Source organism: Chrysoperla carnea, chromosome 4 (assembly GCF_905475395.1).
Source record: "Chrysoperla carnea chromosome 4, inChrCarn1.1, whole genome shotgun sequence".
NCBI classification, from domain to species: Eukaryota; Metazoa; Arthropoda; class Insecta; order Neuroptera; family Chrysopidae; genus Chrysoperla; species Chrysoperla carnea.
The window spans coordinates 31583476-31611287 of NC_058340.1; the positions used below are offsets into that span (position 1 = coordinate 31583476).

The window sequence follows — 27812 nt, forward strand, 5'->3', positions numbered from 1 at the left end:
AATTAAATAGATAAAATGTATATCGTGATTTTAAAATCACGATTCACTTTTGTTTCGGACTAAATGATGTATAACCAATGTGATAAAATGAATAAGAAATATCTTCTATCTCAGTTCAACTTATTGCTGTCAGTTCGAAAAATTAAAATCTGCATTTGCACTTATGACTTTATGAAAAGATGAAAAGGCCTATAGAGAGGGAATAAACCAATCTTATAGCAGGGGTTGCTTAAGATTGCAACTTCGATAAATATGGATAAAAGAGCCATCACGATCTGCAATCTGAAATTATTGCAGATGCTCTTGACGCTGAGTTTGAGCGTCAAATTAGGTTGGGTTACATATTTTTTTTTCAACTATCCAAAAAATATAACAATTTAAAAGATTGCACAAATGATTCTTTTATGCCTAACTTTTTATTATTTGTGCTTTACGAATTATTTTTGGCGCTGAAAACTCGAATCATTCACCAGTAATTTGTTTATTCATTCTTACCATGCCGTTTGATTAAAAATCAAAATATCAACTTTCGATATTAATAAACTTGTTTGTCGCTCATTTTTACAATTTGAACCTGAGGGGGTGTGGAAACATGTAATATTATTCTTTTTACAAGTAATATTGTCTTTTAAGATAAATTTTCTTACTTAGGTGCTTTATTGCATTATTGTGGCTTTTATAAGGTACGTACTTAGAATCTGAGTAGTTCACATTTTAATTAAGGCCTTCTGTTGAAAGATTTTTTATCGTGTCATAAACATTGAAAAAATGAGGATTTTAGGGTCAACATTTTTACATTAGGGACCATTCATTAATTACGTAAGGATGATTTTGGAAATTTTTGAACCTCCTAACCCCATTAAAGGTATATAAGATTTCTCGAACTCCCCCTCCCTCTTCTAAGAGAGGGAGGGGGAGTAAGATTCTATCTCATTTTTCAGATAATAATAAATTGTTGTTAGAAAAGATCAGTAATTTGACGTAAATCAAAGATTTTTATTTTTTAACAGATAATTAAGGTTTTACTCTTTAATTGCTACCAGATATAAATTATCCATTTAGTATATATATAGATTTCTAATATTAAATTGCGATTTAAAAAATATTACGTAATCATGCAAAAAATAAGGGCGTGTAGAGATTTTGTTAACACTCCCTCTCCCTTGGTACCCTTAAGTAATTAATGAATGGCTCCTTGACATCAAAATATGCTACTAGACTAAGTTTTAAAATAATTTTTATATGAAAATCAAACGATTCAAATGTGTTATATTAGAATATTTAGGTCAATGTCCAATATATAATGTGATTGTCGTAACTTTTATGTAAAAATATATATTAATATTCATTCTTACTGTGCCCCGTAAATTTTTAAACTCTACATCAATTAAAAAATATAAACAATTTAATATTATTTTTTTTAAGAATAACTTTCTAATATGAACTTAATATCTATTTAGTTTGGTTCTTTTATTTGATAAAGGTAACAAACTAATATAATAATACTCCAGGTAAATGTAGTATAAATATAATTTGAGTCAATATTAGCATTTATCATGAGGTTACTGGGTAAAAGTAATATCATATTGGATTCGTTCCGTAAAAAATCCACATTGAATAATGCTTTATAAAATAAACGTTCTAAAATACTGATTGTTTATCGGAGTTCTTAAAGTTGGAAACTCTAGCCTAATCAAAATAAGTTAAAAGAATTACATAACCGAATTAACGGAAATGGATACTGATTGTGAAAATATTTCTTAACGCCAAAATTAACCCAAAATTATATAATATTAATTATATTATTTTTTTAAAATAGACTAGACTACTCTATTTATTAATTCCGCTAATTCTTGATAGAGAAAGCAATCTCGCCCAACTGGTTTGCATATATCCCTATGATCTAATGGAACGCCACATGTAGCACCTACTCCAGGATCTAAAATTAAATAAAAATTTGTAAATCATCATTGAATAGTTTTGATTATTGAGTATTTAAGACATTACCTGCAGAGTCTACAGAAACTATTCTTAAATATAATATTGACATTAATGTTAAAGATGTTTCAATAAAACTAAATATTTCAGGATTAAACTCCTCTGTATCACATAATTGTAAAAATCTACGATGTAAATCCAACACACCTGGACAATCTGAAAACAAAAAATAAGGTAAAATCTTGAAAACTAAAATATGAACAAAAAAATCTTTTAAACAAATCTATTCAATTAAATGTCCGTAATGATCGAAAAACTGGGCGATCAGTTCGCACATGGATTTCTTACAAGTATCATTTTGGTGAACTTGTGTTTTTGTTAAGGATTTTTAAGTTTATTGGTAAGTTGGAAATGATTGGAATAAATAAATAAATCGTTTTAAAGATTTTTCAAATTTGAAACTTTAAAAGATAGAAAGATGAAAATTGGTGCGTAGTTTCGATTTCGTAATATGAAATTATGCACACCCATATGTCTTTATTTAAATTCTTACCTTTTTGTATTTCCGTTAATTCAATGGATTGCCGCAATAACGGTAAATTCATATCAGCAAGTGATGAGCCCCTATGAGGTACACTATAAAACATTATGCCTTTTGTTTGTTGATAAAATCCTTTCAATTGGTAGGACAATTCTTGTGCTACGAATTGTGTCGAATCTCGATTTTCCCATGCTAAAAAAATCAATTCACCGTTAAATTTCTATCTATTTCAAATTTGTATTTATTTGACTAACCATTCACGATCATTTGTTTTACAAATAAACCTCCTTTGGAGTGAGCTACCCAAATAATGGGACGATTTCCAACACCAATTTCCATCAACTGTTCCATCATTTCTTTTGAACGATCTTCCATCGAAGTCCTAAAATAAAAATCGATAGTAAAAATAAAATTATCTAGTAAATTTATAAAAGAAAGCTTACCGATTTCTTTTTTTAATCCAAACAGGTCGCCATAAATATGGATCTGTCGTATAATTTATGGCAATGACACGAACACCTGGACAATCCTCGGGTAACCAATCTTGAGGCCAACATTTTGAAACTTGTTTGTTATTTGTCTCAATTTTATCATTAGTTTCACTGATGTCACTTAATCGAACCGCGCAAATATGTTCTTTATTCGTGTCATCAGTTTCATCTGTCTCTTTTATTTCCATTGTGGCTTTTTTATTCGGACAACAAACAGAACAATTTACTGGTAACATGACACTACGTTTACGGGACAAAATTGATATACTACTTGTAGTGCCTTCAATATTTCGACTGCCTGTACTTGCCCTACGTAAAATCTTAACATTTTCATCGATCTTCGAACGGTCTGGATCCCATGTTCCTTGTCGCCAAGTTTTTAATAATGAGCCATGTAACCCATGGATAAAAATAACATCTGCACGTACTGTTTCATTTGAAGGTGGTTCTACGATTATTTCACATTTGACACTTTTCTCAGGTAGGGAAATTGGTTGATATAATATTTCTTGGGTTGTTGAGTTGTCAAGAATTGCTTGTTGTGATTCTTTTCGAATAGGACGAAAAACTAGTAAAAATATACATATTATTAAAATGTTATCTCCGAAAATGTTTGGAAATTAAATTTTTGGAATACATACCTTGAACTGAAGACAATGATCTTGATATGCTGTTTGCAAGAAAGGCAACAATCGCGGGTAAGAGTCGTCTTCGTAAACTATCGACAACAGTTTTATGATTGCGTATTATCGCATAATATAGGCTTACAACAGTAGGTAAAATAGCACGAGATATTACAGCCATTGCGACATGCATCCTTCTAAAACAATGAATTTATATTGTGTTATATTGCAATTGTTAGATATTTTTTTGCAAATTGCACAAGAAATTGTATTGTAATAGATCCAAGGCCAAGCGTAAGCATTTCAGAAAGGCTTTCACAGGACCTTGTAAATTTCTGACCACCAAAAGGTGACTGACTTGTCACAACCTCTCTCAAAAAAATTCCGAAATTTCGTCCTTATATTTTTTATCTGAGTACTGCAACTCTTGTCGTTAAAACCAGTTTTTAGAAGTACTATACTTAGTTCCAACTTTTTGTCACTACATTCTTCCACTGTACTTTTTTTTGAACTGTTTCGTGCGGGCGCCAACACCAACAAGTTTCGTGCGGGCGCCATATTGATAGTGTGTGGGTTTCAGCGCCAGATGGCATAAAGTGGAACTAAATTTAAATGACTAAGCTGGGCAAATAGCTAAACGCAATCGATTCAAGTCAATTGTCTTGCTGTTTGATTGAATGGCTGAATATAGTTCAGGCCTCTAGTTGAACGGCACCGTTTAATAAAAAGGCTAGGCTATTAATTGAACGGCTAATTAAGATAGTTGGCTGCGACATATCCATTACTTTTTTCACCAATTTTACAATTTGAAAATGGATTGGGCGTTATGATACCACTGTATTGATATTTTTAACATGATTGCCATAATTACTTATTATTTATTTCATTATCTATTAACTTTTTAAATAATAATAATTGTAGATATGATAAATATTGCATGCATTTGACTAATTGTTGAATCATAACAAATAACAATTATATAAAATAAAGTACTTGATGTCATGTTTTATGAATAATATCAATTATAATTAATTTCATTTTATTTTAACTTTTATTTTCATTCTATTATGATTTTTGTTATTCTTAGACACCAGTATACATCATTTGAATTATGCTGCAAGTAAGAATTGGCAAATCGAAATCAAAAAGCTGCTGAGTTATGCGGTTAACTCTGAATATTCTGTTTTATTTTAACCAAAAACTGTTTCCCCTCGGATATGGAGTTATCATTGATTTTGCCCTCATCTAGAACAAAACTTCCTGCTTTGCTTGCCTCTTCTTGGAGTACATCATGTATTTGCATACTAGTCGATTGTGTGTGAAACGACTGACTTTCTTACATCCCTGATGGGAAAAATTTTTGAAGAAAGAATAAACCTTAAGTAATAAGTTTTAAAAACTCAGAAAAAGTATTAACAACTCTGAATAACTCTGAATTTCTCAACGTTTTTGGACTGTCCACTTCAGAGTTATCCAGACTTATTTAGTCTGAATTACAAAGTCCAAAAATCGTTTAAAAATTCAGAGTTATTCAGAGTTCCTAAGACTTTTTCAGAGTTTTTAAGACTTATTCTTTCTTCAAATATTTTTTCCACCAGAGATCTAATCTAACGCCGAACCGGTGTAGTTTTCGAAATAAGGAACCTGATTTAAAAGTAATCAACTCATTTACATTTTCTCACATAAATTATTGTTTGTTAAAAGATATACTTTTATTAAGGTAGTTCCTCCGCGACCGTCCAGTCAAAAAGTTTTGGACTAATACTATCATTCAGTGCATTAAGTGTGCTATGACTATTATACATATACCATATATTATTTTCAGAAGACTGTAGTTACTCACAATTATATATTCTATACGTATACACACACATACTTTGATATATACGTTTACCATTAGTTTTTATATGCTTTCCACAAAAATTATCGCTAAAACGAGTTATTTATTTAAGTTTTTTATCGAAACTATATGGTAAATAATTTTTATTTTTATTTATATATTTTCTAAATATAGTATTCTACATTATATTAGTTTTTCATAGAGATGGTGGACGTCATTCATTGGTAAATAAATATAATATTTGTAAATTTGTGTATTTTTATACGCTTCTCCCATGTACACGTACAAATTGCGTCACTTTTAATTGCTAATATCTCATGAATGGCATGGTAAATCATCTTCTAATTTTAACAGCAAGTGTATTATGAATTAAATATTTTATATTCTGAGTTTTGAGAAATTCTTGGAATATCACTTTCGTGTAGGTACTACCTTAATAGACAACACTATTTGGGATGATTAAAACCATCTAGTCTTATTGTTAAATTACAAATTGTATTAAATAATTGCCTGGTTGTATATACGAGTATATTGCATGATTTAAATTTTAAAATAGAAATTTTATTGGTTTAATAGACGGTTAATTAAAATCATTTACAGAGGTCAATTTTATATAGAATTTAATTCTACTACTCTCGCAATGCCATTGTATTGAATCTCGCATTCTTTTGTATGGTAATGGTGTACGATTTTTGTAGTTTAATTATTCAAAGTAGAGTACATTGCAAAATGTTATCTCTGGAAACAGATATTAGACTATAGTTTTGTGAAATTGTTTTATGTATTTACAGTAATTTTGGCCCAAAAATACCAAAATAAGGTTAATTCGACGATTGGTCGAGTATTTTCTATGATAACGTTGAAATTCGTTTAAGGTTTGGGAGATATTTTCGGCGTGGTATCTCGAAGACTACTTTATTTAGCCGTCAAATGAACTATTGGAATATCTGAAGTTTTTTCCTTAAATATTCCTAAAAAAACAATTTTTTATTTCTTGATAGTTTTTTAAACGTAATGATTAACTCTTAGAAATCGGGCATTGGTAAAATCAAAAAAATCATAAAAAGAATTGAATTTCCGCAAATGACGTTTTTAATGATGGGTTAAAAACCATCAACTCAGATGATATTTACAATATGATTATGGTTAACGAACCAAAATGCAGTTTAATATAAATGAAAGCTTGAACTTTTCATAAGTGCAACAATACAATGCCTTTCTCTGGGTAAGTCTAGAGTCAGGTGTAGTATTTGACAGTCATTTTAGAACGTTTGGAAATAAGAGAGACTTCTCTTTTCCTGAGTGCCTAGAAAATTTTTAATTACACTAAAATTGATGAATAGTCATTGCCTCACTGGGAATGCAAGAAGTTTGTTGTTCGGCATCTTGAAAATGGCAATGGAGTGTTGAACGGATATCCATGAATGTGTCCAGCTGCCCTGACCTAATTATTCCCTGAACGTGGGCTTACCATAGATTTTATTGGCTAAGTAATTTTAGCCGTTTTGAAATGATCGTCAAATATTACGTCCGGCCCTAGCCCCAAATGGTAGAGATTCACAACTTTAAATTGAAATGAAACAAAGAAAAATATTGTTAATATTAATGAAACTTGCTGCTATTGGCAATATTATTTTAAATGCCATTAATGTTTGAATATGATTTTATTATGATTACTTTATATACCCCCAAAGAAAATAATTTAAGAACCCTATTAGAGGGCCCGATTTTTGAGTCCAATTAATAGGCCCTTAACGTGAACTTTTCAACAATTTTCAAGCGTTGCTCTGGTGTGAGTCTATTCATTATGAAATGGCAAACCAAACTAAATATAAAACAACTGTCTGCCGTCAAATCAGTTTTCAAACAAAAGATTGTTACCCCCCAAAGGTGTGAACCTCTAAAAAACCGCCCTTCACATAGTAATACTTACGTTTGAGTAGTAGGACGCCTCGAAATAGTTGTGGTAGAATTATTATTATTATTATTGGCACATATGGAATTATTAAAGTCTTCTGAAGAATAATTTGATATGGTTGTATTATAATTATTTGTACAAGTGTCTATTGTATGGTGATGATGAAGATCATTGGAAGTACTATTGTTACATGAATTATGATTTATATAATAATTGGATGTATCATTAAACATTACATCCATATAATCATCTGTCATATCTGTATCGGATTCATCTTCACCGCTCTCATAATCGGTACTTGTTGCGGATGATGTTGAACAATTACTCCAAGTGCTCTGTGGTTCACTGTAACAACAAATACAATATCTTTAATTGATTGTAATTAACGGTTAATTAGAAGTTTATTGATTACATCAAGTACAGTAATTAAATGTAAATTATGGTCATTTAATGATTTTTTAATTATGCTAAAAGTTTGCTAGTATATTCTTGGAAATAGAGAACTAGCATTATTTTTTTTTGGCACAAATTCATATATAAATGAAAGAATAATTCATCAAAAGTATCTTTAGTAAATTTTTTTTTAAATTAATAATTCCATTTTTTGTATTAATTATTAATAAAAAATAGTTCTATTTTTGAATAAAAAAACAACGGTAGTGACGTATTTACAACCGTTGAGGCAGTGAGTCAATCTGTCTCATGCGAAATTTACATTTTTCAGCTTGTTTCTATGGAAAATTGCGTTATAATATATTGAAAGCAAGTTTAGAAACAATCCATTTATCAATCAGGGTTGCCAGATGGGGCGATTTATCGCGAATTGGGCGATTTTTTTCATGGATACACTCCTTTTTTTGAGTTTGGGCGACAAGTCGCAAATTAGGCGCTTTTCATTCCTTATTTAATACATAAAAATTCTGCATGAAAATCTGCTGTACTCTGTATTTTTTAGTGTGAAAAGTAATAAATTTCACTTATTTAAATAAAGATATATATCAAATTCATATTCTTGAGTTTTTCATTGACTCTGAAATTATTATATTATAAAAGAGTATACAAAAATTTATTTTAGTTCTTCTCAGCATTTTTATTTAGAAAAAATCAATTTAAAATTACCTGGTAAATTCAAGTCTGTTATGTCTAAGGTATTTTCAAACTTTTATTGGGCGACTGTTCAGAATATTTTGCGACTTTCGATCACAGATGGGGCGACTTGAATGAAAACTTTCTGGCAACCCTGTTATCATTCTGCATATAATTTTATCATTTCTCTATCAGAATTAGATATGTGGAAATATTCCCTCACCAATTTACTATTTTTTATGGAAAGAAATATAATATTCATCTTAATAAATTATTAATGAAGACGATTTTTCATTTTGATAATAAATTTTCTCCCACGGCCACGTTTTGAATGGTTTTTTTGTCATTTCTTTATTTCAGAAAATTCCGATTTCCTGACATTCTCAGGTGTTTGAAAAAATATGGTCACTATATTAATTATAATAGATAACTTTGTGTTTTACCAGTTAAATATAAATTTTTCATCGTTGATATTCATAATTATGATGTTCAATGGAAAATGAAAATACTCGCACAAAAAAGTATTTAAAATTTACAATTGATGTAATTATTATTGCTATGGTATTTTATAATTTTTATTGAGAAATTGTTTCTTTTATAGACAGGGATGTGTGGTGAACGGATTGTAAGCGGGAATAAAAAAGGCCTTTTTGAGCCTACCATTTCTCAAAAAAATTCCATTTCTCAAAGGTTTTGGGGGGGGGGGAAGATACTATGCTTCACACATGCTGAAAAGATCAATCAAAAAGTCGAAACTGTACATTTTTTGCAACAAAGCGATTAGTACCGGAGGTATGCTAAGAGAAATTTGGATGAGTGTTTTCCGGCGGATAAGAAAAATGAGAGGTCTTTTTCCAAAGAACGCTGGGAAACACTGATCAAAATGAGTGTTGTGTTCTTGGGAATGAAGGACAAAAAAAATCGAATGTCATTTACAAAATTTCTTGTTCATGTGGAAGATGCTACATTGTTCAAATGACCCAGTATCTTAAAAAAAAGGTGAAACAAAATATGAACGATTGTGCCCCAAATAAGAGGGACAAAGACCTAATTGAGGTCGAAACGTTGGCAAATAAAAAATTTAAAAATAAAATACACTTTACTTGTGTCCTTCATTCCAAAGAAAACAACACTCATTAACTTTCAAGGGCAGAGATAACGTTATTCTTTACTTATCAAAATTTTTCTTGACACAGTTCCGATAGATATATGGACTGTGTTCCAGCATGTAGTCTAAAATTTTTGAACGAATTGTAAATTAATTTTTATTTTGGGAATAATTAAATTAATATTAGTAATATTGAATATTCGAGAAATAAATAAATTTTATACTTCAATTGAGATTTTGATCATATAAATTACAAAATATAATAATAAATATTGTTAATGCTGCTATAAATTACGGATATTTTTGGTCACATGCTAGCGTAAAATTATTATTTTTTCTAGACACGAATATAAAAAAAATTTTTTGTTATGCCCATAATACAAAATCGGTGAAATTCAAATTGTTTAGAAAAGTCGTATGGAAGTTGCTCCGGCGTTCTCCGTTCATTGACAAAGCTATTCTGCAACTTGCGAGTCTTAAGCCAAAATGACAAGTCAGAGAACGCATCAGAGTGGGAATACCAATCCGATCGACGGATTGGAATGTAGTATGGGCTAGTATCTCGCAGGTCCTGGATCTACTACTTCTTCCGAAAGTTCCCTGATTTTTTCTTCACGACCCTAGTAAAAGAGTACGCAGAGCTCTGGAAAATAAATCAAAGTAGATAGGGAAGGAATCTCAATTAAATGTGTAGAGAAGCATTCAAAGAGGAATTTCCACTAAGAGTTTAGATGAGACTTACTTCTAGTCATAGCAAAATCGACAGACTACTGCAGATGCGCGTGGATAGCATATCTTTTATATATAAATATATGCATGTTAAATTTTAACTTGAACTCCGTTTTCTGTATTACGATAATATCTCCGTTTTCTGTAATAGTGTCCTATTTTTTGAATGCAAGAGCTAAAAACTTCAGAACTCAACCATCTCCTTTATAGTCGACAAACTTAACCAAACCAACTTGTAATTAAAACAATACAGCGATATGAAAAAATAAAATAAGAAACTTTAAAATAACAAAAATGAAATAGATTAAAAAATTCAATAGAGTTACCTATAGTAATAAATATTTAAAAAAAATTGTGACTGCTGCTGGATTCGAACTAAGTAAACACTAAAATAACAAATACTACTATCTGACGTTCAAAGAAATGACCATAGTATAACATATAAATACAAATAATAAATAATGTGGCGCATCCGTCCCAGTCAAATGATTTGGCTACGATTTGGCTACGAAGTAATCCACGCCATTCGCGTGTAATTTGACAAAGCGTGTAATAAAACTGTAGCGTGTGACTAAGTAAACAGATAGATTACACAATGTTTGAATAACATAACACCTATAAACTATACCTCTACAGTTTTCTATAGAAATGTTAAGTTATTAAGTATATTTGAATTTGCGTCATATGTTGTTATACTTCTAGTACTTCCTTCTAACCAAAACATTAATGGATTATTTATTTATCAGTTATTAGAACATAACACCGTTAACATTGTTAAGCATTTTCAAGGTTAATTACGTATATAAGTACCTACAAGATGAACCTAAAGGTGTAGAATTTTAGTTTTCCCCATTTTATTGCATCGATTTCTCGTTAGCTATCACCTATGTGTTTAATTCCGAGACCAGGATTCCACATTCTGGAAACCTAATAGAGCTAGGCCAAATTTGAAAAGTATGACTCAAATTTAGTAGGATTACATACTTGGTTTATCAAAATTGGATACAATTAGGATGTGAGAGAGCAAAATTAAATTTTTTAGATTCTGATGACGTCATAAAGTAAAAAAATTCGTTTTTTTTTCATTAAACAGGCAAATTTGATTCGATTTTATTGGAATTTTTTTTGAAATTCATTAATTTTAGGTCATTCGTTTAATCTATGATGTCAATTTTTCGCTAGCTATCACTTATGTGCTTATTTCCGGGACCAGGATTCCACATTCTGGAAACCTATTAGAACTAGGTTAATTTTGATCAAAAATTTGAAAAAAATGACCCAAATTTAGTAGGATTACATACTTGGGTTATCAAAATTGAATAAAATTTGGATGTGATAGAGCAAAATTAAATTATTTGGATTCGGATGACGTCGTAAAGTTACAAAATTCGATTTTTTTGATAACACAGGCAAATTTAATTCGATCTTATTGGAATTTTTTTTTAAAATTCACTAACTTTGGTTCATTTTTTTCAGCTGCAATGTCAGTTTTTCGCTAGCCATCACTTATATGCTTAATTCCGGGACCAGGATTCCACATTCTGGAAACCTATTAAAACTAGGTTAATTTTGATCACAAATTTGAAAAGTATGACCCAAATTTAGTAGGATTACGTACTTGATTTATCAAAATTGCCAATATGGTTCTTTTTGATATCTTTTAATGAACAACGAATAAGTTAATAATAATTACAATTTTAATCCAATTTTGATTGTATTGCTCTGTATTATTTACTTTATTTATTATCAACAAAATTTCGATTTGGGAGGTTAATCACTCCTTTATACAAAATAATCCAATATCATTTAGGAGAGTGATGAGTTCCTTATTTTGCTCGGAAACGTAGAGAGAAATCAATACTTTAATTTGATAAGTACTCTATCATTTGAATAAATTTAAAAAGTTTATCAATTAAATGTACAGACTCTTTAAGATAAAATGACACGATTATGGCAACTCTCTCCCATTTTGCCTTTACTCTTATGTTAAATACTATCAGTATACGAATTTTCAACAAAATCGTTAGAGCCGATCCCGATATATATGTTGCTCAACCTAAATATTTACCACCGGTACACTTGTTACGGCCCTGCCTTTTAGTAAAGACCCTGTAAATAGATTTTTATAATGCCTTCGCTTAAAAGAGAAAAATTATATTTAATTTTGAACTGTGAAAATTGCAAATTGAAAAGTCGTTTTTCTTTATTACGTATATAAAATTCCATGCAATGTAATGTGCTTGAATTTAATTACATTAATAAAATTAATAAGAAGCATTAGTATTAACAAAAATTGAATTATTTATTATACAGGGTGTTCAAAAAGTTCGGGACCTCCCATGAAAAAATAATTGCTGAAAAAATGATCAAATAAATGAGTGGTGGCCTTGGATTTTGAACTTAATATTGACGATGAACGGCATTTCAAGGTCAAGCCGATTTTTTAAAATGATTATTTATTCATTTCTTGATTATAAAAGTTCTCACAGAATTTTGTATGAAATTAATGAAAAATCAACAGTGCTCCAGAATAAAAGTTCGATGCAAGCAGTCACGCGAAAATGCCTGATTGCTCGATGTATTTAGTTATTTTTATATTTCAATGCAAAGTTATGAAAACCATTTTTATTCGAATACTTTTATAGTGAATTCATTTTTATCAAGAATTCATTTAAGAATTTCATTGCCAGTATTAGATTGTGCGAGTGAAATTCTACAACTTTTGTTTTGTTCATTTTTTTTTTCAGTCATTATCATTTTCTAAAATTCAGGGAGGTTTTCGAATTTTTTAAATACCCCGTATATAGTATACATACATTTCATACTAATGAATTATATAACAAGTCACAGTGGGTATAGCTTTTAGAGGACAGATCAGTAGCTTTTTTATTGCAAGTCCGTAAAGTCCCCAGTGGTCCTAATCTCTAACTGAGTGTAAAAAGGCGAAATCACCGGATCACAAAAGGTCCTCGTTTGTTTAATCAAAAACTCCAAGTGCTTAGTGCCCCCGTCCGATACAACTTTGAGTATGATAAATATCTCTGTTAGAAATGGAGAAATTTTATGTTTAGACTTCTCTCTAAACTCACATTTGTTTGTACTGCCTGATTTGAAAAAAGGGTCGAAAATTAAAAGAGTCTATCATTCTGCTAAAAATTCCACTTAAACCGTTCCTTTCTAGCGAATTATTATGGCCACACAGACAAAAAGAATTATACAGGTTTTACATGTACATCTATAAAAACATTATAGATACCTCAAAATATAAAAAATTTCATATAATTGATATTTAAAATCAATATTTACTTTTATATAATTTTATAATAAAATTAAAAGTACTTTATCTAATTTATTTTAAGTATTTTTCCAAGTGGTTTATGCAAGATGCGAACAACTTTTATTAAATATTAAAAATAATAAACGATTTTATAATATTGAAGGAGGTTCCGTCACAAGCATAGAATATTATACTTAAAGAACGCGAGAGATCTGTTAGCCTGTAAGTGGATGCGATATGATGAATGAGAGAAAGACTGTCAGTGAGTTCTCCTGTATCCTTGTCTAATACATATACTTATACTTAATAATACATATAATAAGTATATATGTACATATGATTATGACAAGGACACAGGAGAACTCACAGTCTTCTCTCTCATTCATCATATCGCAAGTTTTGAGCCATGGCGTTCTCTAGTTTAATAATTTATGGTCACAAATTCCAATGACATATTACACGTATGAATTTATTTATTATTAAATGGAAAGAGCCATTGGATTTTAATACTAAGAAAGACTCTGTCTAGCGATAGAAAAAAGAACTATAGTTTGCAACGCCCATAGATTCATAATAATTGACGGAAAAATTTGTTTACAATCTTGCAAAGTTATAACTTCTTAGCTTTTTAATCAATTTTCATTTCACTTTCAAATTTTGTCATGGTATCAAGTCTAGCTTTACATTTTTATGGTTAATATAGCTAATTCGTCACCAGGATTATCTCCTATTTGATCTAAATAACCGTCACGATCAAGTTGCTCATTGCGATCGTTTTGACCTGTTTTATAAAATTCCTTATGTGAAGCTTATACAAGGCTAAGCAAAAAAAACATAAACAACCTCCGAACCAGAAGCAGAAGTTAAGTTCCATGCATTGTTGTAGAATTAAAAACAGCTGACTTGAGAAATTCGATAAAATAAGTTCAAGGTATTCTAGCTCGTGATTCCAACATAGTCGCGATGGAGATTAAACCACCTTAATTTCTATTCTTAGATCATAGTAAAAATATAAAGAATATAATAGAGTAGTTAAGTTTAGGTGTGTTGATAGAATTTTATTACGTCATTGATGAGTTTATTTTAAAATATAAGTTTTGTTTATTTAATTGTTTATTCTATATTTTTGCTAGCCAACTTTTCACAAAGAGTAAACAACATTTGTGGGAAATTCTAAACAGAAGGTGAATCATATTTGTTAAAAAAAAAAGAAAAGTTAAATTTGATTTCTAGGAATTTATTACATTGTTTCTCAGTTATTATAAGTGAAGATACACGTGTTAAGGATTTATAAGAGTGTATGATCATGTACTTATAGGAAAAATAAAAAAATATACATGTTTAATTTTGATAATGAATTATGTTTTATAATAAGACTAGCTGTGAACTACCCGCTTTGCTGGGCAACATCCCCACTTGCACCCCTCCCTCCACATTTCCTTGCGTGGGATAACAGTTTTGTAATGTACACGTCATGCTCTTTTATTTGATACCCCACTTAGGTATATTTGTAAATATTCGATAATTCCTTCCCACTTTCTCGCTACACCTTTCTACCCTCCGAAGGTTAAAATTAGATAAAAACAATAGATCTTTGAAGCTGGTTGTATATCGTGTCAATATTTGAGCTTAATCGATGCACAACTTTTTTAGTTTTTGAAGCATATCCCTTTCAACCCCTATTTCAACCCCTTACTCTACTATAATATGGATGTATTATACATAAAAACCTTCCTCTTGAATCAATCTATCTATTAAAAAAAACCGCATCAAAATCCGTTGCGTAGTTTCAAAGATTTAAGCGTACAAATGGACATAGGGACATAGGGACAGAAAAAGCGACTTTGTTTTATACTATGTAGTGATGACAAGTAAGAATATAACTTTTCGATATCCAGCAAAATTTTCAAAATATAAAAAATTGAAAATTTTCTTTAATTATTCAGCTTTCAATATTTCGAAAACCAAGGCCGATATCGAAAAATTGTATTCGTCTATATTCAAGTTATAAAATTCATCACCAAAGTTGAAAATAAGATAAAAATAATTTCAACCCTAAATCTACCCTGCTCGTACATTCCTTATATGGATGGAGACACATGGTTTTTTTCTTTTCTATGCCATTGCTTAAATATTTACTTTCAATTAAAAATTTGTTTTCATTCGTTCCTTGTGAAAATTATCCAAAACTTTTAAAATATGTAGTTTTTTGAGATTTCTCTATAAGAGCAATGTACTTTATATCGATTTTCAATGATTTATTTTCTTAAAAATTTGCATGGCTGCCTAAGCTGAAATTTTAACCACATATTCTTTGAGTAAAAGTCTACTTAAAAAACAATTTTGAGCATTTAAATCGATCATTGTTGTCATGCTTATACATCCATAAAATCAAGAATTAAAACTTTTTTTTAAAATAAAATTAATTTTCATATTCTCTATCTCGTAGGAGATAGTGTTCGTATTTAGCTTTTATTATTATTATTATTATTTAAGATAAATTAAAAAAAAAAATTATATCATGGTCGAATTAATTTTCAAGGTCGGTCGACTCAAGGCTTAACACTATATTTTAATTATTGTTTACTATGTACACGGTCTGTATGTGCATGTCTAATTACAATTTGTGTAAAACGCATAACGTTTTAATCTTTTGTTTATTATTAAAAACTTATAAAGTGAATAGTTTTTTTAGTTGAATGAACTTCCTGAATGAAATAAAAAATACAACAAAAATCACTTTCTAATGCGATATGGAGACTTGAAGTTATTTTATGTTATTTATTTTATGGCGATAACATAATTTTTTTTTTATTTCATACTTATTTTAATCTTTGTTTATTTATTGTATTGTACATTTTTGGTGTCATTAAAATTAATATAATAATTTATTATTTTATATAAATATTGAACCTTGAACATAGTATTTTTATAATGTAGTAAAATTATCTTTATACCAGCCATGGGCGAGTTATTTTAAGTCAAGGCACCATTGTTACAACTTTATTGTGTGCCATAAACTTTATTGTATGTCTCTTTATCCAAGTCCGCATTGCTCATTGAGGAGGAAGCGAGACGGGTATTCGACCCTTCTACCTATCTCAGTTTCTCTAATAGTAATGAGATAGGTAAAAAAAATGTTGTCTCTCTCTCTGTCTTACTCGTATTTTTGATTGTCACTGGTTAGGTTATCACTGCCTTACTCGTATGTTAGTTACAGGAGTCTGAGGGACTTCTCTGAGCCACGTTTGCGCATGCCCATGCCTGCTCTATACAGTGCTTTATGTGATATTGAAGTGAAAAATACTTTGATAGTTTCAACGTGGACATAGTCAATATTAAATAATAACTGAGAATAGGGTCTCAGCCTGAAACTCCCAGACAGTAAGTCTGGCCTGATCTTATTTCAAAGAAAGTTTATAGGAATTTTTGAACCAACTATGATAAGGGGTTTAATGAGCCATTAATTCACAAATATTTTTAGGTTTTATTTAATATCACAATGATTAATTATTTTTATTTTATTTTATATGACATAGACACTATGACGTAGTAATTACTTGAGTATCATAATAAATATTCATTATGTGTACAAAAGTAATTGAAACCAGTTTTGTTGTCATCTTGTGATAAGCACGTGATTCAAGATTCTAATTTTTATATGTGTTCAATTTGAAGTTTTAATCTATAAATTGTTAGGAAATATATGTAGGGCAAACTACCAAACCTTATACATATGCATATAGGTTAGTTTAGGTTAGAGTGGCTGTCATGGGATGGAACACTTTTAGACCATAGTATCCTTTGTGATACCGAAAAAGGGTTGGCCCATCCCCAGAACAGCAGGAGTGCTTTGACGTCGACGGACGGTCGGAGAGGTCGTCGAAGAGAGGCAGTCTAAAGTAAGTCCATTTCCTCATGGCAAGAACTGGGCAGTGACAGAGAGGATGAGACATAGTCTCCTCCTCCTCACCACTGTGACAGCTCCTGCAGTAGTCGTGATACACTGCTAGGCCCAGGCGTTCAGCATGCCTGCCGCACAACCAGTGTCCTGTAATAGCCGCAATAACCGCAAATGCATATAATACCCCTTTCTTTACCCCCTGACTAACTGGCTTGCGACGCCATTATCGGCATTTGATTAAATAGAAATGTCAAGCCTTTTCATCACTGAATAAAATCATTTGAGAATCCTTACTGAATGCATGTACATACAGCTGTTTTATATTGTTATTTAGAGTTTTATTATGTAATATATATGTCGCCGATAAATTGTCGAATCAGTTGTTTTGCATACCCGTTAGTTATTTTAAAAAGTTGTTTAACAAATTGCTGACCTTATCACGCAAAATTGCAGGAACATTTTGCATTTATCAATGCAGCGAGTTAACGATTGCACAGGTTATTTAAAACATTCACAAGGTTTCCCTACATCAAACGCTTATTGTAGTTGCAGATACGATATTCTGCATTACGTCTAAAATTGGGTAGTAGTTTTATTAAACAGTTATTAGCGGAATGGCAATGCAGCTAATGAGCTGAACAGTATTAACTTTGTTTTTCAAGCAACTGATTCCGCATTCGATCTGCGACATATTTATTATTGTGTGTTTAATTAATACTGATTAAATCGACTTTGGATTTGTATCATTTCTTTTAATTAATAATATTATTATTTTTGTTATGTAAATAAATGAAATCGTACAAGATAAAAATAAAATAATATTGTTTGTTATTAATTACACTGATTTGCAGAGTATAGATTTAATTTCAGATAAACTAATATCTATTATCCCTTTAAAATCTATTCATTACTATACAGCTGCTACAGAAATCTTACAAAACTTTTAGATAAATTAAACATATATCGAAATCAATCTTATGCAAAATTTCCATATCCCTTATTTTATCATGTTAGTGTTGAAATTTCTAAAAACCTTAGTTCTTAGCGGATGTGGGAAAAAGAACACATGTACCAATTTTATAGTCAGTTGGTCTAATAGTTTCACACGAGTTGTGACTAGGGTTTTCAACCGCCTTAAATTTTGCGGAAATTAAAAGAAAAAACAATTTATTCTCAACACTCAGCAATGTAAATATTTGTGACCTGTGCAATTTTCTTTTATAAATAATTCTGTATAATTATTGATTATTTTTGAAAATGTCCCGGAATGACTTTTTTCAAATTTGGCAACCCTGGTTGTGAAGAATGAATCAATCAGTGGTTACTGTTAAGAAAGAATTATTGGGTATGTAATTTGTTTGGTGTAGTTATGGATTTTTACACCAAAAAAGAAACTGGCTAGGCAAAAATTTTCCATCCAAATCGATTGTCAAAAGAAAGAGGGGCGGTGATGCAGGCCCATGGATTATTGCATTACATTTAAGTTAACTTGCAAATTCATTATATACCAAGTGAACTATATAAGTTTAATTTCGAGACGAAAAACTATTATTTTTTAAATCGAAAGACATGAAAAAAAGTTTAATGACAAGAATTCATTTATAGTCCGAGCGAAATTCCGCGTCATTTTTCGCCACCTATAAATTTTATATGTCCATCGTCTCGTCTCTACTGGCTGCCGAATACATTCGTTGAGTGTAGAATACAGTTTGCGAATTTTTTTAAACAAATTGGTCAGATTAAAATGTTTTTTTTAATCATTTTGCACATAAAAGGCTTTTTTTTTGTATTTTTAATAGTTTGTTTAAACAGATAATCTTACTAATTCTGTTCCTAATTGGTTATAAATTATTTGTACAAATTTAGATATAATTTTAATACTGTAATCACTCATATAGATAAAATTTGAAATACACGTGTAATATATTTAATAAATATAAAATTATTTTAAAACATTTTTTTTGGGGAGATATGATTGATTTTGTAATGTTTGAAATAGACATTTTTTGATTATACGTTTTTAATCAAAAATCAATGTTAGCAATTTCTTTAGATAAAAGATAATAATTATATCAGAAAACCAATTGAAAATTAACAAAGTTCTATTTTAATTTAATTTTTTCATTTCCCTTTATTGTCACGCGATAAAAGAGGGGTGTCATCTAAGATTTGTGGGGTTAGTGGGATTTTTAAATATTGCGATGCGACACAAAGTCAAATCCATAGACTGACGAAAATTTGCACATTTTTATCTATTATAATTGAATTATAATTTAAAGGTAGAGTAGGTGCATTGACTTTATAATAGGGTATTCCACTATTTTTGAAAAGTACCTGAAAATGTTGATTTTGCTAATAAAAAGCCTTCAAAAATTTATTTCGGAAAAATACACACGTTTTGTTGCCAATAACTTAAATTAAATTTTAAACCTTTTTTAAACTGTCAAAAACGCGGGCACCCAATTTGATGACGTAATATCGGTATCATTATACGAAATAACGCAAATGAGTTTGACAGATATATTCATAGACATCTGATTATAATAAATATAAGTACTTATTATCTATGGACATATTTTACCCAGCTGTCTACATTGAACTAACTGAAGGTCTATGGCTCATACCGATATGACATCACAGCAGGGCTTGTCCGCGTTTTAGGTCACGTGATATACAGTTTAAAAATTACGATTTTTAATTTTAATATTTTAAAAGAAAAATGTGCTTTTATGACTCGAAATCAGAATATATAAGTATATTTTTACATAAATTTTAACTTTTTTCTAATTTCTTAATTTATTTTTGACTAACGATAATACCCGATAACGATAACGATAATATACATAGACTAAGCATCGCCTATCTTTCCGTACAGTGAGAAGCGTGCCAACATCTGAGGTAATTGCTTAGGACACAGCGACATTTATCAAAAAAAAAAACGTACATTGAATGTTAAATTTTCACATCACAAAATGTTTTACATAAAATATCGTGATTTCAATGAACTTTTTCGCTTTTTGACTTAAAAAAATACTTATCACGTATCACTTTACATTTTTCTTACGAATCTGCAATTGACTCAGTCTATGTAACACTAACGTCAATGGGTAGGTGTCACGGTATCATAAAATATGTAACGTAATTTATGGATAATTCTTAGACTAAAAGTTATAGGAAAATCGTTTTAATCGGGTAAAAGACATCACGCAGAGGATGTTTAAGAAAAGTATATAACATATTATTATCAATATTTGTGTGTCTTATCAAAAACTGTTGAAATCGAAATTCTTATAAAATTTTGCAATTTTGTTAGTTTAAACTTTTTTTATTGTTTAAGTTTTTTTCTATTTTTCGTTAAGTGTAGCTATAAAGAAATTATTTTTAATCAATTAATGAATATGCTAATTAAATTTAATTTTTTTCAGAATTTTCTAATTAATTTAATTATTAGATATCGTATGACGTAAAATGAAGGAAAAGTTATTAATATAGAAAATATTTTATTCAATTAAAAAAAACAATGGTCGACAAAATTTGATTTTTTTGTCCCATTGATGCGATAGAACATTTCTTGGAGTTTTTCGGGTGGTGAATTCGAATTCGAAATTTCTTTAATAGGTACAAAAGTTTTTTTACCTAAAAAAAAATCCGGTTTTTGGTAATATTTGAAATTTTTGTAACATCACTATGAAATATTTCTTCGTATGAAAATAGGAAGCCTTCCTTTTCCTTCCCTCTTTACTGATTAAATGATATTCAAAAGCGTTTTCGGGCGAGAAAAATTTTTTAAATGTTCGTTTAGTGAGTTTTTGGTGTCGATTTGCGTGTATTTAGATTATGACATTCAAAACTTCAAACATGTTATTTTGACACCTTCAATTTGAAAGTGATCGAGTTCAAATTTTAAATGTAGCTGAAATTCTAAGTTAATGGTGTTTGTTTTTCTGCAACAGCGTCTCAACAACCTTAATTACTGTCATATATTTTACTTATTTCTAAAACTATTTATCCATAATTTCCACTCATAATTATAACTTAGAAAATAATTGAGGTCTTACTGCCCAATTACTTTTATCTAAGCTTTAACTAGTATTAAAAAATATTATTTAAGGTAATTTTATTATCAACTAAATAATTTAAGTACACGTAAATTACATACCCTTAAAACATTATATTAGATCATAAAATTTGTTTTTTATGAATATTATAAAAATTAATATGCTATGATTAAATTTAAGATTTCCTTGACCAAATAATAACAATTAATTATTATTAATGATGATAAATATAGTCCATATTATATCGTAATCATTTTACAATTCAAAGAGCACGTACTTGTGGACATATAGAGTAATGTACAATTGAAATCAATAAAATTGAAACAGTTAAATATCTACACCCTTGGCAGCATTATGATATCGCCCCATCAAGTTAGGTGAAATTTACTGAAGTTTTGGCATTGGCATTACAGTACATAGACTAAGTGTCAAACAATTTTAAGCGTGCCAACATCAGAGGTAATTGCTTAAATCAAATCCATTGTGTAGATTCGTTAGAAAAAATGTAAAGTGATACGTGGTAAGAATTTTTTTTAAGCCGGAAAAGTTCAGTGAAATCACGATGTTTTATGTAAAACATTTTGTGATATGAAAATTTAACGTTCAATGTATGTTTTTTTGATAAATGTCTCTATATTATTTTGTAAAATGTATTTTTTTGATAAATTTTCCTAGCTGACCTAAGCAATTACCTCAGATGTTGGCACGCTTCTCACTATATGGAAAGATAGGTGGTGCTTAGTCTATGTATATAAAGTCAATGAGTTTTGAGCACAGCAATGCCACCCACCTATGTCAAGTTTTAGTTTTGGTCTGTAGAGAAATTTTAGAATAGACAAACCAACGATTTTCATGTTTATTTCACAATTTTGTGGAATTTACTCGAAAACTATTTATTTTAGAGAAAAAATAAACCTGCCCAAACTTATCGGATGTAAAATTTCCGATCGATTTATATACAAGGTTTTCTATAATTGACTACAGAACTCTCGACTTCTTAAATAAGCTTATAAAGACGATCGAAAAAACTCTTTACCAAATTTCGATCTAATTTCTAAGATAATTAACCAAATCAATTTGTAAATTTATCCAAAGATAGATTTTGAGAATTTATTGAAAAACTATGCATTTTAGCATTTTAGATCAAAGTTGGAAAGCGTGAAATTTTCAACCGATATGTATATATAGTTTTTTCCGGCTTATAATTTTCACCACAAAAGGACGCAAAACAAACATAATTATTTATGGCTCTTATAATATATTGTAGAGCAAACATAAGTTATACAATTTTTTTTGGATTGATTAACTACAAAACGAGATATTTAGGTGAATATATTAAAATGGCCCACCTATATATTTGCAATCGAGTGTGCATAAAGAGGTTTCTCACTTGTCAAATATACATATCGGTCAAACACATAACCCTCGCACATTATAGTCGAGGTCAAAAACTAGAGCAATTATATTCATAATTTCTTATCTATAACTATTTTCTAAATACTTTATATTTATAAAATTGATAAAACTTAAAGTAAAGTATAAACTTAAACAAAAGTAAAAATTCTTAGAATTTTAATTATTCTTATATAAATATAAATTGATTTTTCCTGACTCAAATAATAAATTACTTCATAGTTTTATTAAATAAATAATATTTTAAAATTCAAATAAATTAAATATGGTTAATTTAATAATAATAATTATTTATAAATATAAATTAAATGTTTATAAACAAAATATTGAGTCATTGACACAAACGATTGTACATAGTGCATAACAATGAGAACATTGGCTTGTTGACGGTCATTTGCCCGAAAAATGGGTCACGATTCTAATCTGAACGTCATTCACTTAAATTGTTAGAATCCCTTCAAAAAACAATTCTAATCTACTTCGATAATTTTTATTTATAATTACTTCGAAATATAAAGATTGAAATTGTTCCACCTAAAATTTGAGCTCGATTTTTGTCAATACAAAATTGAAAGTGCCTTATAAATCTTCTATGACTTAAATAGACTTTTACTTAATAGTCTGTCTCGTCCAGGGAGTATATGAATGACCCAATGATTAAACCCCATAAAGCATGTTAAGCTAAGATGATAGCGTTTTTAGCATGTTTTCAGCTAGCGCAAAACACACCCTTAAAAAATTTTAAAAATCGAAAAAACGCAGTTTTTTAAATTTAGTACAAAAAGAAAGCAATCTACAAAAAAAGTTACATGAGAAAATTGTAGGGAATATAAAAACCCATCGAATGGCATACGCTGGATACAATTTCGTTAGTTACTCCTCGATAAAACTCGCAAAGTTTATCGAAAATCGACGTTTGTGGTTTTACCTGTGAACGGCTATAGTTATAGAATTTTCGGAAAACGGTCTATTTTAAATCGGCCATTGCCCAGGATTTGATGGCCTAGAGACGCGATCTTGGACTTAAACTCTTTGTAAAGGATTGTATTATCATATGCGGCAAAACATGTTTTTTTATCACTTTATAATCTCAAATAAAAGGAACAAAAATCTAGGTTTCGTACCAAAAAATTTCGGCTACAAAAATTTTTTGTTTTCTATGAGGAAAACTACGCCATTAAAATTTTTTATTCACTGGATTTCGGAAGAGAATTTTTGAGCGAATAAAGACTGAAGAATGAAACATTTTTCTAGGGCTTCCATTCCCCAGGCAAATATTCCGCTAAATATAAACTTCCAAAGGTGCGTTATTTCATTTTTTGAACTGTGCTCTAGGAAAAGTGTAGAAAGTATGTTTAAATATAATTTTCCATTGAAATATTTATCATGAGAAAGTAGAAAATAAATTTTTCTATAATTTACTTACTAATAAATACAATAATTTACTTAATCAGGAAATTATTAATTTGACCTGTATTTGACCTTAATCAGGAAATTATTAATGTGACCATTTTAACTGTAAGAGTCATACGCACCACGGCTTGATAAAATATTAGGACTAATATTTTTATATGGAAAATTTTCATCATTCCAGAAATGTTAAATTATTATTAATCAACTGAATGCACAGTTTAAGACAAATATAAAGTCAACAACTTTTTAATTAATTAATCGTTAAATTAAATATTATTGAAATATATTTTATATAATTATGCGTATTAAATATATATATTTATTTAAAAACTATTATTGATTTGATAATGAAAATTGATAAATTTAACAAAAAAGAAATGATTATAATTTATCAGTTTAAATATTTACAGGTATCTCTCATCAATAAAAAATGTGATTATTAACTTATATTAGTGAAAAATAAAGACATATTTATTAGTTAAAAACTAATCAATAATATTTTGTAAATTTATTTTTTTTTAAGAAGATCCAAGTACCACCATCAGGCCCGTGCGCAGGAATTATTTAAGAGAGGGGTCCAAACTTTTGCTCGTCATGCTAGGTCATAAAGTCGATAAAAACAAGAAATTCTTTTTTCGAGTACGAAAACATTTAATAAGGTCAAAATGTGATATTAAGTTACTGTTTTTCAATAAGTAATTCTGCGAAAAGAAACTTTTCCAAAACTCTGTGTGCAATGACCTCTACATTGCGATGTATATTGAGCGAGGACTAATCCGTTTAGCCGATCTTCAGGCATTGTCGATCTAAGGTATGTATTAAGACGACGCAAGGTTGAAAAGGAGCGTTCATTCGTCGCTGTTGTCACAGGCAAAACTGCCAGAACGCGAAGCATTTAATAGAGATTCGGAAACGCATCTTTATTGTAAATATCGAGTGCTTCGAGTGAATTTTTGGCTACGGCAATGCGTTTTCGCAAAAGTTGTACTCGTCGACTCAGATGTCACGGGAATCATCGTACAAAATTGAATATTCTAGTTAAAAAGCAAAAGTTTTCATCAAAATATTTCATTTAATTGAGAAAGAGACAAGCTAAATTTCAACTGAATCAGTCTGTATTTTCGGGCGTTGAGTCTGTTATGACGAGAACTTAGCTTCCGCACTTCTATGTGGTATTCATCGCATATATCACTCATGGTTTGGAAAATTTTCCTAAACTCTTTTCCAACGTTTTCCCTTCTTTCAATAAAAGTATGTTTCGCACCATCAGCTGGCTCGACATACTCGATTCAAAGACAAAACCAAAGAATGTACCGAGCTCAAAATATGCATGGCTATCTGATTCGTCAGTGGAAATACTGGCGAATGAATGCAATTACATGACTCTATTGTTAGATCAAAATTTATATGAGCAGTTTCTCAATGGGAGGAGTTTTGATCTCCAAAACCCATCCTTGGCGCACCGGAATAGAATAAATATTTTATTGGCGGTACTGCCAAGTGAAATATTATGCTTTAAAAGTCAGAAGTACTATATGATTGATGTGAAACTTTTCATAAATAGTATCAAATATCGTTTTAATTCGTTGGGAAACCTATTTTTATATTAGATAAATAATTCAAATATCTCCGTAATTCGTTGGGAAACCAATTTTTTTATTAGATACATAAGTCAAATATCTCCGTAATTCTTTGGGAAACCTATTTTTTTTAATCGAAAGCTGATAATTTTTTCAATATTGAATATTCCGAACGGGTCGGAATAGTACACATAATTAATTCTAAATATTCTAGAAACTAAGCGTGTATTGTTAATAGATATATATTATTTTTCAAAGAAAATATTTTCACGATTATTCAAAAAAGTCAAATAATCAAAAATTTAGTCAAAACAATAAATTGAAATAAAATAATGATGTTTAAGTAAATTAAACAAAAACTAATTTTCTTTTTTTAGTAAAATTAGCTACAATTTTTATTATATAAAAATGAACAAATTTTACACGAATCCGTCCAATATTTGCGTGACTGAAGATTTGTGGTATTGAAGATTTTATTAATTTTATCATTGAAATTCATAAATTAAAAAAATCGTAAGCAGTAGAGCTTCGTCGCTAATGTTGTGTTACATAAAACAATTACAAGGAAGGGCAATATGGCGGATTAGCCATTGCCCTTCAAAAATACTAATTTGTTATAATTAAATCCGCGATTTCCCGAGGCCTATTGGACTTTTTTAACAGAACTCTGAGAAGTGATTTAGGTACTCATCCATTATATACTAGGTCCCACGTAAGGTCAGATTTTTGCTTAAGTTTTGATTCCTGAGACACTCATTAACTTTTTTACTCAACACGAAGCGTTTGAAACAGATTTCTAATGACATGTTGAATGAAAACATATTTTTTGCGACGCCGAATCGTCTGGGAAAAGTTTCTGTTGACATGATACAACTTTTTTGATGGCGTACGTAATGCGCAAACATACTTTGCGACGCAACGGAATTTTTTGCTACTGACAGTGTGGAGCCGGCATAAATGATTTAGAGGCACTTCTACCCCACATGTGATAATGATCTTCTGCTGAAGTTTTTTATGTATAATATCACAATATTCTTTTAATAATAATATTAATAAATATAGCTAAAATTATTAACAGATGAGATAACTTCTGCCTCTCATCTATCAGACTCAACTAACGATCAAAACGTCATAAATACAATTCCCTCCATCATCAATACAATTTCGTCTCTTTAAAAATTAAAAAACATATCAAAAAGTTGATGTAGGTTATTTTTAAAAACAACTTTTTAATACACATATATTTATAAAAACGTCCTTCATATACAAAACAAATAAAAAAATACGTAAATAAAAATAACAATAAATTTTATTATATTTTGTAAACAAATTTACCTTGCAAATATGCACGACGAATCCATAATTTTTAATTTAAAAAACGATTTGATTTTTCAAAAAACAAAACACTGTACACACACAGTCCTATTATAAAAAAAAAAAATTACAAAAAACAAAATAGAAAAAAAATGAAAATCAAAACAAAAAACAATCACATGTTAAAAATATTTTGGGTTTTTAGTTTATTAAATCGTGGCACAACATAAACTCATAATTTTTATTTTATTATTAGATAATAATAATAACATTATGAATTTTTTTTTTAAAACATTTGTTTTATTGTTGGTGTTTATAGCTTGCTTGTTCTTTGTTGTAACTGATGTGCGCAGTGCGAGTCGTTTTTACCCGGCAACAACTCGTAGATTGGAATAGGCATGTGAATGGTATGTTTGTTATATTATTTGATTCTGTATAGTGTATACTTTTTGTAACAAGAAAATAGCGTCGTATGTTACCTATATGATGAGTATTAGAATAGTAATAGTTGTATTCCTGCTCATAGTTCTGAATCAAACAAAGAGACCCAAAAGTACAAAATAAAAGAGAACAGTGTAC

At 29.5% G+C, this 27812-nt stretch overlaps 1 protein-coding gene across 1 annotated transcript; it reads right to left on the minus strand.

Annotated features, from left to right (window-relative positions):
- Positions 1-1770: 1770 nt before the first annotated feature.
- Positions 1771-27367, minus strand: LOC123299211. Its single transcript, XM_044881508.1, has 8 exons — positions 27255-27367; positions 7367-7696; positions 3612-3790; positions 2923-3538; positions 2734-2861; positions 2492-2671; positions 2008-2154; positions 1771-1939 (listed from the first exon to the last, which is right to left on the minus strand). The coding sequence occupies exons 1-8, from the start codon at positions 27278-27280 to the stop codon at positions 1821-1823; spliced, it is 1725 nt and encodes a 574-aa protein (XP_044737443.1). The 5' UTR covers positions 27281-27367; the 3' UTR covers positions 1771-1820.
- Positions 27368-27812: the final 445 nt, after the last annotated feature.